The 18,540-nt window shown below is 44.6% G+C and overlaps 1 protein-coding gene across 1 annotated transcript in view; it reads left to right on the forward strand.

Annotated features, from left to right (window-relative positions):
* The window catches only part of LOC138472144 (uncharacterized), a 502,005-nt gene that overhangs the window by 262,498 nt on the left and 220,967 nt on the right, over positions 1–18,540 (forward strand). The window contains exon 5 of the mRNA XM_069610159.1: positions 15,610–15,786. Within this exon, the coding sequence (XP_069466260.1) occupies positions 15,610–15,786 (177 nt within the window). The remainder of the gene's footprint in view (positions 1–15,609; positions 15,787–18,540) is intronic.

Here is an 18,540-nt window from a genome sequence, read left to right on the forward strand (position 1 = left end):
ACACGTGTCGGCAGACTAGATTCAACATATTCTACAAGGATACAATACATAATTTTCAACACCAATTACCTTGTTTTCCGCTTTACAATTAGGCAAGACTTCTCTAAGCACTATAGCATTGAGAAAGCTTTTTTTTTCATGCAACAATAATCACACACAGATGTGGCCAGCCACTAAATTAAAATAGTATTTAAATATAAGGTGCAAATAACTATTTAGCTGAATACATTTGTAAAAATGTTAAATTGTAGTTAGTTTTTCTCAGATCACGGTAAAGAGTTCTGTGCCGAAAGGAATGCAGCCTGCGCTAAAAATAGACTACAGACACTACCGTAGTGTTCACCAAGGCTGGCAGAGCACACAAGGTAGCTTAGCAGGTGTTCCCTGTCCATCAAAAAACCCAGGCAGGCTGGGGCTCATACATGCAATGCTGAATTAGGTTAAAACAAGGTTTTAAGGGGGATTACTCGATCAGACAAAAATATGAGAATATGGGTGGAGTGTGGAGAGTATGGCAGGAAGGTGTAGTTATATATACATTTTTATAATATAGAAAATGATGCTAAACAGGAGCTACAACATATTTTTCCACAGGCTAGCATTATGTTAAGTAGCCTGTTTCAAATAGGAACCCCGCAATGCAAGAAGGAAGACTGCAGAGTCAGTTTTAAGGAAGATAGACCGTTTTGGATAAGCTATGCCAGTATCCAGTAACCAAGTTGAACAGTATATAAAGGCGCCTGCTTGTCATCATTCTTGAGGAGCCGGCCACAGAAGGACAGAATGTTGGTTGGGGGGGCAGAGTCCTTTGGCCCCCTTCCTCCTTTTTGTACAGATTAAATTGTTATCCTTGCAAGGTGACTCTTGGCCTTAATTCCCTAGAGGGGTGAATTATTAATCTGGTGTGAGCGCGATTAGGTGTACCGCAATATAATTAAGGGGGTACCCCTGTTAGTTGGGCTACCTTTAAGTGGTGACAACCCGACGTCACCTTAGTTTTTTACCCCCGTACTAGGCAATGCCCCAGGCCAGTCAGCCACGCCGTCTATAGTGATCACACCCCTAAATCAAAAAACCATGTATCTTGAGCGGTTTTAGTAGAAGCCATTTTAAAAGAAATCCTTTCTGCTCACTGAAGCAGGGTTTGACTCCAGAAAGACAGGCCAGCATGGGGACTTCGTAACAGAGCAAACACTCAAGTGAAGCATGCCCAAGTGAGTATACTCTTGCAAGTGATAACAAAATGTGAACATGTATGTATGATATGGTGATGTGCATGATAATATGGTGATGTGAATGACACTATGGTGATGTGAATGTTGTAAATGCTGTACGAGGTCAATAGAATAGATAGAATAGGACTTTTAGGTGATGTATTATGGAATAGGACTTTTGGTGATGTATTATGGAATCGGATTTCAGGTGATGTGTTAAGGAGTAGATTGGATAGGAGGTGGGTTATGTATTGAAATCGTCCCCTATTTCTGTTTTTCTACTTTTTATAATGAAAAGGGAACCTCGGCATATAAAAGACTGGGAAGTAAGGGATCCTCCGCCATAATAGGTTGAGAAGGTAGTACCACGCATTATTCTTTTATGACGATAAAAGAAATGGGATCCTCAGCATATTAAGCTGGGAATGTGGTATTACAAAGGATATAAGGAAAAAACAGTAGTGGCTCGGTATAATGAATGGACCTGGATTTTAGTCAATTATTTTATTATATTTTCTCTTGCTGCCTTTTGTGGTAAAAAAGGAAGGAAGGTCGATGAGTTGTGGTGTGTGTGTGTGTATGTCTAAATGTGTGAAAACAAAGTGGAAAAAGTGTGAAATCGAAGTGGAGAAAGTAAAAGGGGGTGGGGGAAAAAGTGGGTTGATATGTATTTTTGTGTAAAAAAAAATAGCTGCGTGTGCAGCATAGCAGTAGGGCCTAAGTGAAGTATTAGGAACGCGTGCAACATTATGGAGGCAGAAACTCCAAAAAAAACACATGCATAGGGTTCTGTTCTACCACTGTATTGTGACAGAATAAATAAACGATGGATAGTAGAAACAAAGGAAGGGGGGGCGTCCTGCTCCTTGCCAGAGCAGGGCTCCCAAAACAGAAACATGCTAGAAAAAATGCCCATCTTCGTAGCAGCAAAATATAAAGGGAACAAGTCCCAAAAAATAAGAGTTCAGATCTCTGGGAACTATTGAAGGATATGGAAGATCAGGAAGGTGAAAAAGAGATCCAGTGTAAGGGGATATACCCTGTAACGCCTAAACCTGCAGTAGGTGTACAAACCCAGTCTATAAGCTTCCAGTGGTAGAGAGAGTGTCAACAGGATTATCGGGATTAGCAACTGGGGGGGGCTCAGGAGCGTTTGCACCTCCATATAACCCATCCACAAGTGCTAATATGCCCGTAGCATTGGTGTACCCAGAGGGTCCACAAGCAGACATAGATAATAAGTGAAGAGTATTGCGGGAAAGGTTAGTCAGGTTACAAGAACCTGAAGAAGTATCACCAGAAATAAGGGTACCGGGGCAGAAAATAGGGCATTGGAAGTCAAGAAATGTTTTGTTTAGATTCAACCCTGAGGCAATAAGAAAACGTGTTTTGAAAAAGATGATGGGCGGACGGTTTGAACGGTCCTGGGGCAAGACATGGAACATGCAAAGGAAAATGGAGGGGAAGATCAAGGTGGTAGACAAATTGAAGAGGCAGGCCAAGAAGGAGATCAAGGAGAGGAGGTGGCAATAAACCCATCCCTGCCACAAGATGCAGTGAGAAAGGACAGACCAAGAAATAGACCAGATTTAATGGTGGTATTACAGGTTTAGAAGACTAAATAGATATGCAGATGCCAAAGGAGTAGGGATAACGCAGTATGTTCCATCCCCTCAAATGGACAAAAAATATTCTATTAAAGCTCTCCCCCAGCTTATAGCCGGAGCTCGTAAATGGATCTATGAATTTGAAAAAAACCAGCAGGGGTAGCCTTAGCACTAGGAGATTTTAAGAGTTTACTGGTCACCATAGTCGGGGACCAGGCTGGGGACATATTGGCAAGGGCGGGGTACTCTGGGATAAGTCTTTCAGATGATGAACATGAAGGAGCAGCCTTTGATGGGGCAAGGGATGGGATGCCCAACGAAGGATGTACCCAGTACCCCCCGACTTAGATTCTTTAATGCAGTGCACAATGGGCGATGATGATGACCCAGTTAGGTTTATTCTTAAGTTACAGGAAATGTGGAGATTTGAAACAGTGCCATTTTTCTATTTTATTGTAAAGAGGGGATTACAAAAAGAGATCCAGAAGGCACTAGATAACATTGTGGGAATTGAAGCCAAAGGGTGGCCAGAGATACAAAGTATAATAGTGCACCATTGTAAGAGATCAAGGAGCGGGACAGGGAGACCGCCCAGAAGCGGCAAACAGAAGAGGCAAAACTAATGGAAAAGAAACTAAATAAGGTTGCTGTCCAAGCACCAGTGACGGCACCAGCTCAGGTGGAAAGGACAGGAGACACTCAACAAATTGGGAATGCCACAATTGCGGCACCATGGGGTGAAGGAGGACAGGGACAATGGGGTGGGAGGGGACAGTACTCCAACCCACAGTGGCAGTATGAAGGAACACCAAGGGGAAGAGGAGGATTTCAAGGAGCAAGAGCAGAAGGCTTTGAGAGGATAGGGCCCCGGGGAGAAGCATTGGGAACATTACAGTGCTGGTATTGCGGGAAATGGGAGTATTTCGTAAGGGAGTGCAGGAACAGTCCTGGGATGGGATTCCATTAGGGGCCATCACCTCCAGTGCAGGGATTCCAGGGGCTTCAAGGAACGGGCAAGCAGCAATTTGGGCGAGGGGGTCGAAATCAGTTCCTTTATGGGACTGACAGGCAAGGGCAACGTGGGCAACAACTACAGCAGGGTGAGGGAACACAGTTTAACGGGATGGAAGGGGGAACAGGCGCCACATTCCAAGGAGTTGCAATGGTGGGAGAGGCCCTTTTTCATTCTACGGGACAAATACATATTCTGATTAGGACAGCCCACAGAAAGCACTTGCATTTCAATCCTATTGATAAACGCACACCCTGAAGAGGAGCCCTTGGTGGGAGAGGAAATGGGAAACAGGCAATTTATATTTATGGTAGATTCAGGTGCAACCAAATCAGGAACTTTCCATTATCAGGTAAAACTCTTTACATGGAGAGATTCTCTGGGGCTATTTCTACAGTTCCATACACTGAGGAGCTGGATATAAAAGTTGGAGTGGAGGTAGTATGAACCCACCTTGTTATATTCAGAGAGTTACCTTGTGAACTTGTTGGGTAAGGATCTGCTCAGTAAACTAAATATAACTATATAATTCACAGACCAATGGGTAGGGTGTTCCACTCCAGGGATGCGAGTAGCTCAAGCAATGGTAATAATCAATGCAATAACAAGGGAGACAGTAGTCCATGGGGTTCCTGTGGCCCCAGATATATTGTTTCTATGGTATTAAAGGTATTAGTAAAAGAAGTGCCTCCAATTGCGACAAAATCTTGGCAAGTGCCTACAGATATTATTTTCCAACCCATGGTGCCACCCGAGATGGTGGCAAGGACAATATTGTCATTAGATTTACAAGGACTAGTAGTGTCAGACAAAAGAGTAGTCCCGGTTGGAACAGACCAGGATGGGTGTGAGTGGCGCACAGTCCTATGTGTAGACCCAAAAGTGCAATTGAAGAATGACTGATGAGTTATTTGAGGACAGTGAGCAAAATGGGGAGATTATTTTGGAAATCGGCATCCCCTGTGATATCATGGTGCAGTATACGAAGGTAAAGTGCCCCCGAGGCAGTGGTGATCCAGTCGTTTTTAGTTTTGCGATATGTGCCAGCACAAGTAGGGACTGTTAATCCACATGATGATGGGTTACTAAGAGATGTGACCCTTGTCCAGATTACTTTAAGGTCAGGTGCTTAGCACAATCATCCAGTTTGTGGAGGATCCGTTGGTAAGTAGTGAAAATGAACATCAGTGCAGGAGGGATTCTGTTGCATTATTTCAATTGCTGGCTCACAAAGGCTACAAGGCAGATAAAAATAAGCTATAATACAGCCAACAGGAGGTGCTATACTTGGGACAACTTATTTTTGCAATGGGGAAAAAATATTACCAGATAGGGCAGCGGCAGTATGCGCCACCCTTAGGCCCAGTACTGTGAAGGAAATGTAGCAGTTTTTTGGGTTTATGTAATTATTGTAGGGCATGGATCCTAGACTGCACAGTCTACACAGGTCCACTGTTACAAAGTCTCAGGGAAGGATAGAGGACTTAAAAGTACATTTGAATGGACTGACAAAATGACAAGACAATTTGAAGAAGCTATTTGCACGGCCCCTGTTTTAGCAACTCCGGATTATATACAGGAGTTTTATTTATTTTCCCACTCTGATGAACAGCTCATGCATTGACGGAAGGAGGCATATTATATGTTGATGGGTCATAAATAATTGACCAGGTGACGGGACGGAAGCACACAGGGGAGGTAGTGGCGTGCGGTACAGGGGGGAGAAATAGTGACCAACCCTCTAGTGAGACCACAGTTCCATACACAGCATTGCCCATATTACAACTGGGCCATTATTACCTGGGGAACTGACCCGCCCCAGGTTTAAAGGTCCATATGAGGTGGTGTTCTGTACTCCTCTCGCCGTCAGTATGAAGGAGTTAGATATTGGGTGCATCTCTCGGTTGTCCGAAGAGCACCTGAGACAAGGCAAAGCTCAAACAGAGTAAGATTAAGGATGCATGCCAGGGTGTGCAGTGCCACACGCCTGATTTCTTTTCTTTTTTCTTTCTTTTATTTTTTCAATTTTTCATTTTTTATTGTTTTTTTAAAAATCTATTAGACACTCAAAAAGTGATACATTCACCACATTGGATTCAGGCCATCATATTAAAATGGAAGCGGATGAGCAAAGGCTTTCATAAACAGAGGTTGGAGACAATTTTAATAATGAACGTGTACTGGAACCCGGAAATAACATCAAACGATGAATTCCTATATGAGATGGGAAAAATCATGGATGAAGTGTTTGCCAAGCATCTGGGGACCTACACCATAATAAATGGTGATTTCAACGCCTCTTGTGAAGGCTTGGGACCCCAGGGGAAACATCAAGATAACAACATCCTGTTGCGGAAGCAAGGCAAACTCTTGGAAGACTTCATGACAGCCCGTGATATGCATAATCTTCACTGGCTGAGATCTAAAACCAACTTCGAGATACCATCCTGGCAGAGAGGAAGCCAGCAAGGCATGATTGATCATGTATACGTATCAGAGGATCTTCTGTCAGAGATTAATAACTTTAAAGTCGACAGAACAAGAAACAGTGATCATAATATACTCATCACATCGTGCTTCGCGCCTGTGGTCTAACATTTTTCTCAATGCCTGAAATAGCATTGGGGACGGGAGGTACACACTTAAAGATCAAGGAAAGAGCACTACTAAAAATAGGAAAACAGTATAAAAGAATAAATACGGACAACTTGAATCCATTCGACAACAGAGGATGATCTGGATTATACCCTATTACTAACAAAATACACTATGAATTCCAACAAAACCACAAAAACAAGGTCCAAACATTCGCACAACTACAATCTGGGAGACTTTAGAACATTTTTAAAAAATGCCAGACAGTTGAAAATAAGGGGGGGGTGGCTACGGGCTCTTCGTGAATACAGGAATTGGCTAATTCAGTATCGGCATAACCTATATCAGCAAGATGCCAAGCAAATGCTACGTGCAATTTGTGGCAACAAAGCCAAAGACTTTTGAAGTATGATTAAAGGTACATCGAAATCCACAAACGACCATATACAAAACAACGTTGGGGAAGACCCCTGGATAACTTGCTTCTCGCATGTATATGTCCTGATAATGGTCGAAAAAGACCAGAAGGAAAACATCAGTAAAGTGGGGGTAAGGGAAAAAAAGTTGGAACATCCCTTGCGATGAGGAGACGAATCTAAGTAAAATTACTAAACTAAACAACTTGAGGGCACCTGGACCAGATGGGGTCTGTAACTCAGAACTGGATAAACATCCAGAGTTGTGGGCTAACATAATGAGCAACATCTTTACAAACTGCAACAACACTCAGGCGGTCCCCCAATCATGGAGAAAAGCAATAATCGTACCGATTTTTAAAAGAGGAGCGATGGACGATCCCAATCAATACCGACCAATTGCTCTCCTTGACGTGGTGGGGAAGGTGTTTGCCTCATTGGCAATCGACGCCTTCCAAAGCTGGCTTCGCACCTCTGAATACACAGAGCCATTTCAGAATGGTTTCGTAAAGAATTCAGGAACCACAACCAACATTCAACTGATAAGTACCATGAAAGCAAAGGTTATGCAGGGAGGACAACCAAGCTTTTGACCAGGTCAACAGACAACGCTTATGGACTAAACTGGAATCGAAGAACTGCCCTGCATCAATTCTCGAGCCAATCCAAGCATTACACCATGAAACAACTATACGGGTACGCCTCAGTAGAGAGGTTTGCTTGTCGGAAGAAATCCAGAAGGCTAGAGGAGTAAAGCAGGGATGTCCACTTGCTCCCACGTTGTACAACGCATGTATAGCAGACTGAGGATTCAGCAGTCGAAGTCAGGCGTTTTCCACTAACAAGGAGTAACTAAGGTATCTTGACTCCTCTACGCTGACGATATTATACTGCTTACCCTAACTCCCATAGGTCTGCAGCAGCAATTGGGCAACCTGGTGACTTACCTAAAAAAACAACAACCTTCAATTAAACAGGAAAAAACTAAAATCATGATTATGGGAAAAAACACAAAAAAATGGCAAAGGCAGCATGGCACTATGAGGGTCTACGCCTGGAAAAAGTCACTAAGTTTAAATACTTGGGAGTAATGATAAGTAACGACAGACAGGAAGCAGCCATGCAAGATACCTTGTAGAGTAAGCTAAAAAGTCTGACGGCACAAGCAAAGGCCGTTGACAGAAAACACGGCCGATTTTCCTTTATCCCGACTTTAAACTTCTTCAAGATGAAGGTTGCCACTGCTTTAATTTATGGAGTGGATGCAATGCCGCAAGTCACGAATATGATCTGGACGAAATTCGAAAGCTACTTTTGGAGAGGTGCACTGGGGCTGTTGAAATCAACACCAATGGCACTTATCAGAAGAGAATTATGTTCATCGTTGCTGATAGCCATAAAAACGAGAGCCACCTTAATGCTATACAGGAAAGTTTACCTGGTCGGCCATGGTGGAAAAAGGATCTCCCTCTTTCCCATTCCTTCTCTCTCTCTCTCTCTCTCTCTCTCTCTTTCTCTCTCTATCTCTCTCTCTCTCTGTCTCTTTCTTTCCCCCCCTCTCTCTCTCTCTTTCCTTCTTTCCACCTCTCTTTCTCTCTCTCTTTCCCCCTCTCTTTCTCTCTCTCCTTCTCTCTCTCTCTTTCTTGATGACCTTTTTTCTCCTCTCCAGGAATGAGCAAAGATGGCTGACCGACCTCTCTGTTATGTGGGGATAAGATTAAAGCAAAAGTGATTTGTTCTAGGAACTGTGTATTAAATAAAGTACTATGTTGTTTTGTATGACACTGGTCGTGGTTGTTGGAGTGGATGAAGCTATGTCTGTTATATGGGGTGACCATATAAAGGGGGTTGGGTGAATTGAACAGGTGGAATAGAAATGCTATAATTAATGTCTATAGAAAAGGAAATGCAAAATGGCTCACTTTTTGCCGGCCACCCCTACAAGTTTTCTTAGACGAATGAAACAGGAAGTATGAATGACGTATGATTTATACAAGGGGTTGGGCTTTACACTATTTCTGACATCCAGCATTTAGAACGATTGAATAGCTGGTAGTCTGATATGCGCATTGCAGGAAGGAATATAATATATGAAAGCTGTTACATGTGTGCAGTTATCACACACATATCAGGGGCTCCTAATGTTTTAGTTCCACATCCAGTCCCAATTACAGAGGCACAATGCTGGGTACATCTTGAACTATGGGGTATAAAGGGCACATCCCAGACACACTGCATGCAGTTGAGGAGTATTGATCTATACCCAGCGTTATGCAATGGCAACACAAAATACAGCCACTGTCTACAAGGACCATATTTTTCCTTGGGAGGTTACTCAAATGGCAACGACAAATGGCAGGGGCACCACAGTGATGTGCCTGGCAGATGGACGGATCGAGTATAGTGGAGAAACAATATCCCAAATAGAGACTATGTGTGTGCAAATATGGTCCCAACACATCACAAGGCTGACACGGATTGCAACAATGAAGAGGCCAGTGCGAATACATAGCGCCATAGACTCAATGAAGGAACAGTTACTGTTGGCTCAAACACATAGTGCAACCACACTCTTGTGATCCCTGATATGACAAAAGGTACGGCAGCAGTGATGGATTACTACTGGGTTTGTGGCCAACAAGTCTACTTGCACCTCCCACTCTCATGGAAGGGCAAGTGTTCACTGGCCACCCTGCATTCAGTGCTACTAGTAATCCTGGAAGAACACCTGAAGGGAAAATAAATGCCTGTTGAGGTGCCAACAGCCACTTTAGCACCTAAAGAAGCAGAAAGAAGCTTGCAGATCCCACAAGAATTTGGTATGCTGCCAGAAAAAGGGCGATTTCAATGGCGGGGAAGAAAGAAGAGATCACACTGTCTCAAAAGACTGTTCCGCACTGAACAGAGGAATTCCTGACAAGTATCGGCCTTTTAGCTCAGCAGAAACTTTCTTTTTTGGCTCCTGGGGTAGTAGTAGCAGCTGCTGCATTTTTATACCCTCAGAGGATGCTGAGAATGGATCACTATCCCATGTCATCAAGGTGGTGCACAATCTAGGTGTTCAAACGAAGAAAGAAGGTGTCGTTCAGAACACAGTTTGGCTATCGCATGCCTATGATTGGGTCCTATCATGGCTGGAGGCAGCAGTAAAAATCCTGTTATCGTGTTCTTCTTGGTCCTCTTCTGCACATGCCAATTGGGTCTCTGATGTTGTGTTCATATAGTCCCTAATAGTACAAAAATGATGCTATCAATTGGGGGATCTAAAGCACCTTGCCACACAATAAACAGCGAAACTCCAACTAATATTTCTGGGGTTGTAGATATGTCGGGTGGGGATGAGTTTGTTACTGTAGAAGTAACGAAGGGGGGAATGTTGGGGAGGAGCTAGCGCCTTCTCAAGCGCCTTCCTGTCCATCAAAAAACCCAGGCAGGCTGGGGCTCATACATACTATGCTGAATTATATTAAAACAAGGTTTCAAGGGGGATTACTGGATCAGACAATCAGCCACAAATATGAGAATATGGGTGGAGTGTGAAGAGTATGGCTGGAAGGTGTATTTATATATAAATGTTAATAATATAGCAAATTATGCTAAACAGGAGCTACAATGTATTTTTGAATAGGCTAGCATTATGTTAAGTAGCCTGTCCCAAATGGGAACCCCGGCCATGCAAGAAGGAAGACTGCAGTGTCCCTTGTAAGGAAGAAAGACAGTTTTGGATGAGCTATGCCAGTATCCAGTAACCAAGTTGAACAGTATATAAAGGCGCCTGCTTGCCATCAGTCTGGAGGAGCTGGCCACAGAAGGAGGACAAAATGCTGGTCGGGGGGGCAGAGTCCTTTGCCCCCTCCCATCCTCATTATTTTACAGATTAAATTGTTATTTTTGCAAGATAATTCTTGGCCTTAATTCCCTAGAGGGGTGAATTATTAATCTTGTGTGAGCGTGATTAGGGGTACCTCAATATAATTAAGGGGTAACCTTGTAAGTTGGGCTACCTTTCAATATCCCAAGGCGGGAAGATACACCTTTTTCTGGCTCCCACACCGCACATGCACAAGAATCAACCTTCTACTAATCCCAAGAGAACAGGAGTCCCCAGTGTCATCCCCAAGGGTATAGATGGTGACATGGCCAGACCATAAAATGGTTGTGACAGACTAGTGGATAGAAGAAGGGAGAAAGGAACGGCCGTACTGGAGGTCCAATGACGGTCTCCTCCGGGACCCGGTATTCCAAGAATTCTTACAGAAGGAGATCACCCAATACTTTGAGACAAATTAAATGGGGGAGGTAAAGCTGAAGACTGTGTAGGAAGCGGCCAATGCAACTGTGCGAGGCCTCCTTATAGCAGAAGGGGCCCAAAAAAAAAAGGAAAGCACGTTGATGGAGGTGAGACTTGGGGAGGAACTGAGAGATATGAGGGCTAGACTAACGAGACCGGGAGAGGATAAGGTGGACCTACTGGAGACGATGCGGAACAAACAACAGGATCTTCACTCACTCCTAATAGGGGAGGTAGTGAAGAAGATGCACTATACCAAAAAAAGATTGTACGAAGATGGGGACCGATTGGGGACACTGTTGGCGAACAGGATCAAGGAGTGGAGGGGAGATAGGTGGGGTCCATAGGCTAAAGGACAAAAAGGGGGAGATAATTGGACCCGGGACTACTATGAAACTCTGTACTCCCAACCAAACCCACCAGATGGGAGTAAGATTAAGGACTACCTGGGTAAGCTCCCCCTCCCGCAACTAACGGCGGGGGAAAGGTCACTACTGGAAACATGAATCACAGGGGAGGAGGTCAAAAGAGCGATAGGCCAGCTAAAATCAGGGAAGGCACCCGGGGAGGACGGCTACACAGCAGGTTTACCACGAGCAGTTCCAAGAAATCCTGGCAGGGCCCATGGTGAGAGTGTTTAACTCCTTAAAACAGCCAGAGGACACGCCCAACACGTTCTGGGAAGCGCTCATAATGGTGATCCCTAAGCAGTGCAAGGACCTGACGAGCTGCACCTCCTATAAGCCCATATCCCTGCTCAATGTAGAGGCAAAGATCTTCACAAGAATCCTGGCATCCCACCTAGAGATATATCTCCCCCGCCTGATACACCCAGACCAGACGGGATTCATCCAAAACAGACAGGGCTCCGGTAATCTGAGGAAAACTCTGCATAATCTGCATGACCCAACAACATAACGGGAAGGGACCTTGGGACCTCTCCCTGGATGCTGAAAAAGCATTTGACAGGGTCAACTGGTCCTTCATAGAAGGGGTCCTCAAGGAGATGGGTATGGGGGAGCGGTGGGGGGATGGATAAGGGCTCTGTACCCTACCCCAAGGGCGAGAGTGGTGGTGAACGGAGACCCATCCAGGGCAATCAATTTGTGCAGAGAGACCAGACAGGGGTGCCCTATCGCCCCTTTTGTACGCACTAGTCATGCAACCATGGGTAATTGGGTTGAGGGATTGCAGGGATGTGACTGGGTACAAATAGGGCAATGGGAATATAAAGTGAGCCTATTTGTAGATGACACACTGCTCTACCTCACAAATCCAAGGTCCTCAGTACCGGCCCTATTATAGAGCTTGGAGGAATACGGGGAACTATCAGGGTTCAGGGTCAATTTCGACAAATCGGTGGCATTCCTAGTGGTAAATTGGATTGAGGAAGACAGTGCGTGGGTTGACAGATGGGGATTCAAGACGAGACGGGAGGGCTTTCGCTACTTCGGGATCGAAATCACGAGGGAAGCCGGGAAGCTGAGCGGAACTCCACCCTGTTCTGGGGAAAGATGAGTGAGGACCTACAATGATGGGGACGGATTGAGCTCTCATGGATGGGGCGGCTAAATTGTATTAAGATGACAGTCCTCCCCAAATTGCTGTTTCACTTCCAAATGCTCCCAATAAAGGTCCCAGCACACGTTCTCACTACTGCAAAGAAAGCCCTTATTGGGTTTCTATGGGCAGGAGCAAAACCCTGGGTACCGTACACGACACTGGTGTTGCCCAAGGAGGAGGGAGGAGTTGGATTCCCGGACCTGGAAAAATACTACGGAGCGGCCCAGTTACGGATAATGTTAGATCACCTAGACCCAGGCACGAAGAAGCAATGCGTCCATATGGACAATCTGATCCTACAGCCAGTATCGTTAGGTGAATGAATGTGGGTCCCACAGAAAGAGATCCCCAAGTGTGTGCTGATACACCCCGTCCTGGAGGTCTTCTGGTCAATATGGTGCGAGAGGAGGGCTAACCGGTGGTTGTCCACATGACCCTCTCCCCTCAGCTGTATCTGGGTACCACCCATACGGAATCACATAATAGACCCTCTGCAATTTCAATCATGGTACAAGGCGGGGCTCACAAGGGCAGGATAGCTGTGGGAGAAAGCCGAGTTTATGTCAGTGACCCATCTGGAGGAATGTCTGGGGATGAGGGGACTCTCGAGCTACAGATACTTACAGCTGAAGGGTGTCCTGTTGAAGTCGAACTGGGGAGAGGACCTATGTCAAGAACTTACCCCCTTCGGGATAACATTACTGCAGGAAACAAACACGAAAGGGAGAATATCTAGGCTCTATAGGGAACTGAAGCGGGGGGGGGTCACTGACACAACCCACATGCACGAAATGGGCCAAAGATTTGGGAATGGGCCTGACCGACCAGCTATGGGGAAACGTGTAGAGAGGTCCACACTATCCCTGCAACACAGGATGCAGGCATTGAAACTGTTACCCACCAGCTGCACTGGCGAAAATGTACCCTGAGGTTGACTTGTGATGCTGGTGCTGTAAAAAGGTGAACAGTGACTACGACCACATGTGGTGGAAATGCCCTCTCATTCAGGAGTATTGGCAAGAGGTCCTGGTATGGCTGAAAGACTTACATGGGATACATAGGCCCAGGGAGCCAGAATTGCTGCTGTTTGGGGTGTATGAGAAGGAGGAACTTGGGGGAGGTGGGCCACATGGTTCACACCCTCCCAGTGGCGGCAAAGAGCTGCATGGCACAACACTGGAAATGGGGGAAATGTGCCCACAGATAAGGAATGATTACAGAAGGCAAAGTCAATATGTTATGGAGTTTTTGACGTATCTCCTGGATGAGGCACAAACAGACATAGAGGGGATCTGGCTACCTTTCTTTAACAAGTATGGACGATAGCCTGCCGTTGGAATGCAGGGAAACGATACCGGTGGTGGTAAAGAAAAGTCTAGAACTGATTGTACTGCATATAGGGGGGAGAGTGAAGGGGCCGGGGTGGGTGGGATGTTGGACAAATTGCAAGTTGCATATTTTGATGACAAAGTTGATGTTTTGGAAAATGACAATAAAAACCTGATTTTCAAAACAAATATCACAAGGATACATTTTTCAGGGTCAGGTTGAATTTGTTACCGACAAATGAGATAATTGCATCAAGGTCGCCAGTAACTGCCCGGAAAGACGATCGTTCCCGATTCTGCTGGGAGTTGGGCTTAGGGGAAACTTTAAAACACCTGCTGCTGTTTTGCTCGGTGCTGACTAATGAAAGAACGAAACATGTTGGACAGTTGCTAAAAGACGTAACATCATTGGACCATGAAGGCTGGTGGGCCCTTCTTTTAAGTGGGGAAAAGGTGCCTGTTGTACTGGCTGCAGTGGCATTCATGAATGAGATTCTGATCAAGAGAGAATGCAGGGAGAAACCACGTGATCATTTGTTGATTCTCTTGCTCTTTCTCTAGCGGTGGTGTTCAGCATGGAAATGTTTCTTTTTAGGGATATGATAACCAGGATAATAGTTACATTTGCAAAAGGTTGTAATGAATTAATGCTAATATATAAAACATTTTTTTAAAGCATTGGCAAAGCTATCCGTGTTGGCATGTGTATGATAAGTATTAGGCATTTGCCAGGCACTGCTATTAGATGCCCAGTTAATACCACGACAGCAATGCCTGGCAAGTGCCTTTCCCATGCCTACACAAAAGCCCAAACTGTTGGCATTGCCAAACCTTGTTATACATGTAATATTGATATGTGAAAAATGTATCAAATTGGTCAACTAATGGAAGCTGTTCTTTTGTCAATAATATGGTGAAATACATGTGTGCATAGTGTCTGAGATTACATAGAATGTGAACTTCTGAATGTGGACATGCAACCACAGTATGATGGATTGTTGAAAAGATTGGTTCTGTACAACGCTTGAAGTAATACAGAAGTAAAATAGTATCTTAGTTGTCAGTAACACACAACATTAATGTGTAGTATGTAGATGTGCTAATTAGGATATGTGTCACATGTTTGGTTGATGTGGGCTGTTAGAACAAAGTGTGACATGGGTTACAATGGTGAATTAAGTATTGGTAAGAGGTATTTCACCATGGTCCAGTGTTCTTCTATGCTTGCAAGGGCGCAGTGTACTTGGCTCCCCACAAGTCGTGAATTCTATTTTATACACTTTGTTGGAAGCAGCTCCTGGTTATATGATATGAACCTTTCTATTTAATATTACCCATATTACCTGGTGACATTTCTGAGCAATTGCCAGTTTAAGCTGAAATGATTGATGTTTTCTTTACTGACATTTATATGTTTCTGTGTAATCTAGAGCAGCCATGCTGCCAATATAGTCTCACCCACATTGTTCAAGGATCGCTGATGTGTAGGCAGTGCACGAAAGACCTTGTTGACAAGTGCCGATTAATATCGATGTGGCGCATTAGCCTTTCCTTCCTCTGACTGTATTGCTTTTCTTTTCCAGCCCCGGTTCATCGTTGTTCTCTTGGTTGGGCTGCTGCATATTGTCTGCTCTGCGATCCTCATTCAAAGCACAAACATGATGGCCTTCAGGGTGGGAGGTGCCTTGGAGAGCCTCCAGTCGCAGTACTTTATGTTGAATCTCTGTTTCTCCATGCTGACCTTCGACCTTCAGGCACAGGTATTTTCTCATTTTCACAATACAACACGTTGTGTTTTTATACAAACCAGGAAACCGGTGGAGTTTAAACATCATTTGTTTTAAATAAAATGGCGAAAGGGGACGCTAAATGTTCTTATATAGAACCCTACAACTGCATGTCAAAAGTCATACAATTAAAGCCAGTTAACCTCAATAAACAGTTCCTCTCACAAGTAGATTAAAGATAGGTTTATATAGCATAAAGGAATCTATATAAATATACGTGAAAGTGTGTTTGTATGTTAAGGGGTTGGCTCCAGCCCCATAACAGCTGGTGGGCTGAAATGTTGGGCCAAGGTCAACATACCAGTCTGGGTGTACTGGCACTAGTGAAATCTGACCAACCCCACCCACTCTTTGCACAGGGCGGGCTCTGGCCCTGTTCTATGACTATAGGTGGTTTCAGGAGATTGCCGATTTTGAAATTGTGGGCTCCAGCCCCACAACAGTTGGTGGGCTTACATTTTGGCCCCAGGCCGGTATACTAGTCTGGTGTGTACTGGCGAAAGTGAAATCTAACCAAACCCACCCATTCGCCCTGCACAGGGCAGGGTCCGGCCCTGTGTTATTAGTATAGGCAATTTCAGGAAGTTGCCAATCTTGCCACTATTCCAAAAATAGGAAGTTAGGACACAAAGTCACCATACCAGTCTAGGGTGTACTGGTGATAGTGAGATTTGACCAACCCCACTCATTCACCCTGCACAGGGGTGAAGCGGTATCCAGCCCTGTAATATCAGTATAGGCTATTTCGGGAGATTGCTGCTTTTGCAATTTTTCTTGCGATTTTTCCAAAAATAGGAAGTTATGACACAATAAAACATACTCAAGGCTATAGCAGACCCCCACGTGCATATCCGGGCAACGCCAGGTTGTACCGCTAATACATAGAGAAGTAACAGCCCCAACCTCGGGGTCAAAGCTCTGTAATATTCACAGCTTTTGGCATACGATACAGATCCAAAATAGCTCCCTTTATTGAAACAGACCACTAAATACCTAAACAGAGTTAAATATTTATACATTCTTAATTGGAGTCAGTCAGTTCCACCTTTGTATTGTTCAACTTTAAAACTGAGACGTGGGTTAAAAACAGTGTAAACCTATTTATATTGTCTTATAATACAGCCCCCCAAACAGTCTCTTATTATACCAAGTTCTTCTCTGTATTATGGACTTTTTCCTACTTCTCGCCTTATTTTGCTATTAAATATACACAGCAGGTCCTTCACAAAGTCCTTCTAAAGTAGCCACCAGCCATTGTTTTAAGTCACTTTTAATTTATGGTCTGAAAAACAAAATTAGAAAATGTAAAAGCACACTTACGAGTCTGTACCCACAATTCATGTTTCTGGATGTTTCGTTGACTTGCTGGTGGCGGCTACAGGCAGAGCAGTAGCGGACAGGTAGACAGCCAGAGTTGGGGCCCCCACCAACTTCTTTCTACAGGTCAATGGTTCTCAATTCTATTGATTGCAGCTTGGCTTCGTTGGGCTTGGAGAGGTTTGCATATTGTGACGAACCAGCACGGCTGGTATGGAGGCTTTTCTTCGTTCTGGAAATGTCTCTAGGGGGAGCCTTTGACTGTGTTGGGGAGTAAAGATTGACTTAGGCTGTCCTGGGGTAGGGAAGCCAGCAGGACAGGGCAGCGTCCATGTCTTTGGGGTTGTCCTGCGGTTTGCTAGTACTCTTCTGATACAAGAAGAAGGCTGTAAGACTCAGGAGAACACCTTCTTTTTCGTTCCAGCTCTTTATTTTAAATTACTAGAAAGCAGACTACGGCCATGACTGGAGTGTGTGGCTGAACCGACGGCTTACCCACCACCTCCCCACTTAGCAGGCAGAGTCTCTTAGCGACCTACACTGTTACACTCACTAACCCCACAGCAAAGGTCTTGTTGGCCTGCGTCAGAGATCTTGGATAGGGGGCTGCCCATGACGACAGAAGCAGTGAAAGCTGTGGTAGCTTCCTTCTGTTTTATTTTCTTGAAAATTGATACCAGACTATCCAAAGCTAGCTTTATTTTTTATTTCCTGTTGAATGGTCACTGATGCCTCAGAGGAACACAGAACAGGCATGAACATGTTAAATAAATATATACTTTATTAGCTACCTAATTGCTGAGGTGGCAGGGAATTTTCGAGGCAGCAAGTGCAATTATTTTGGGGGGCATAATCTTATCCCCACAACTGCAAGGGCGCAACAGAGTTCTTATAAACCTTTGATTTTATAGATAGAGGCTTGAAGCCGAACCACTTAGTGGTTTTTATTTTCTTCTATTATCAAAGCCAGCCCAGGGGTCTAACAGCTTAGCCTGTTTATTTTCTCAAAAGGGCAGAATGGGCCACTCCTCTTTGATTTAAAAGTTACATCATAGGGCTGACTTTCACAGTCTGAAAAGACTCAGAGCAAGTATGAAGAACAACAGGTAGTGCGGCCAGCAGGTGGTACGTGAGAGAATAAGGTGTAGACAGCAGATATCTGATAAGTGCTGGAAGGGGACTGTAGGGTAACAGACACAGACCCAAATGTAAGAGTTGCCAGGAGGCAGTTCGGGAGTGTGGCTGGGAGGGCAGGGATCTGGGCCCGAAATCAGAGGGTAACCAGGTGCCCAGTGCCAAAGCAGACATTTTAGCAGGGGAGAGGAAAAGCAAAGACTAACCACAGAACAGTTTCCCTAGTACTTGTGAATCCAGGCCTAAAATGGTTTGGGGCCTTTTGCCCTACAGTCC

Source organism: Ambystoma mexicanum, chromosome 8, assembly GCF_040938575.1.
Source record: "Ambystoma mexicanum isolate Mex_15411 chromosome 8, UKY_AmexF1_1, whole genome shotgun sequence".
Lineage (NCBI taxonomy): Eukaryota > Metazoa > Chordata > Amphibia > Caudata > Ambystomatidae > Ambystoma > Ambystoma mexicanum.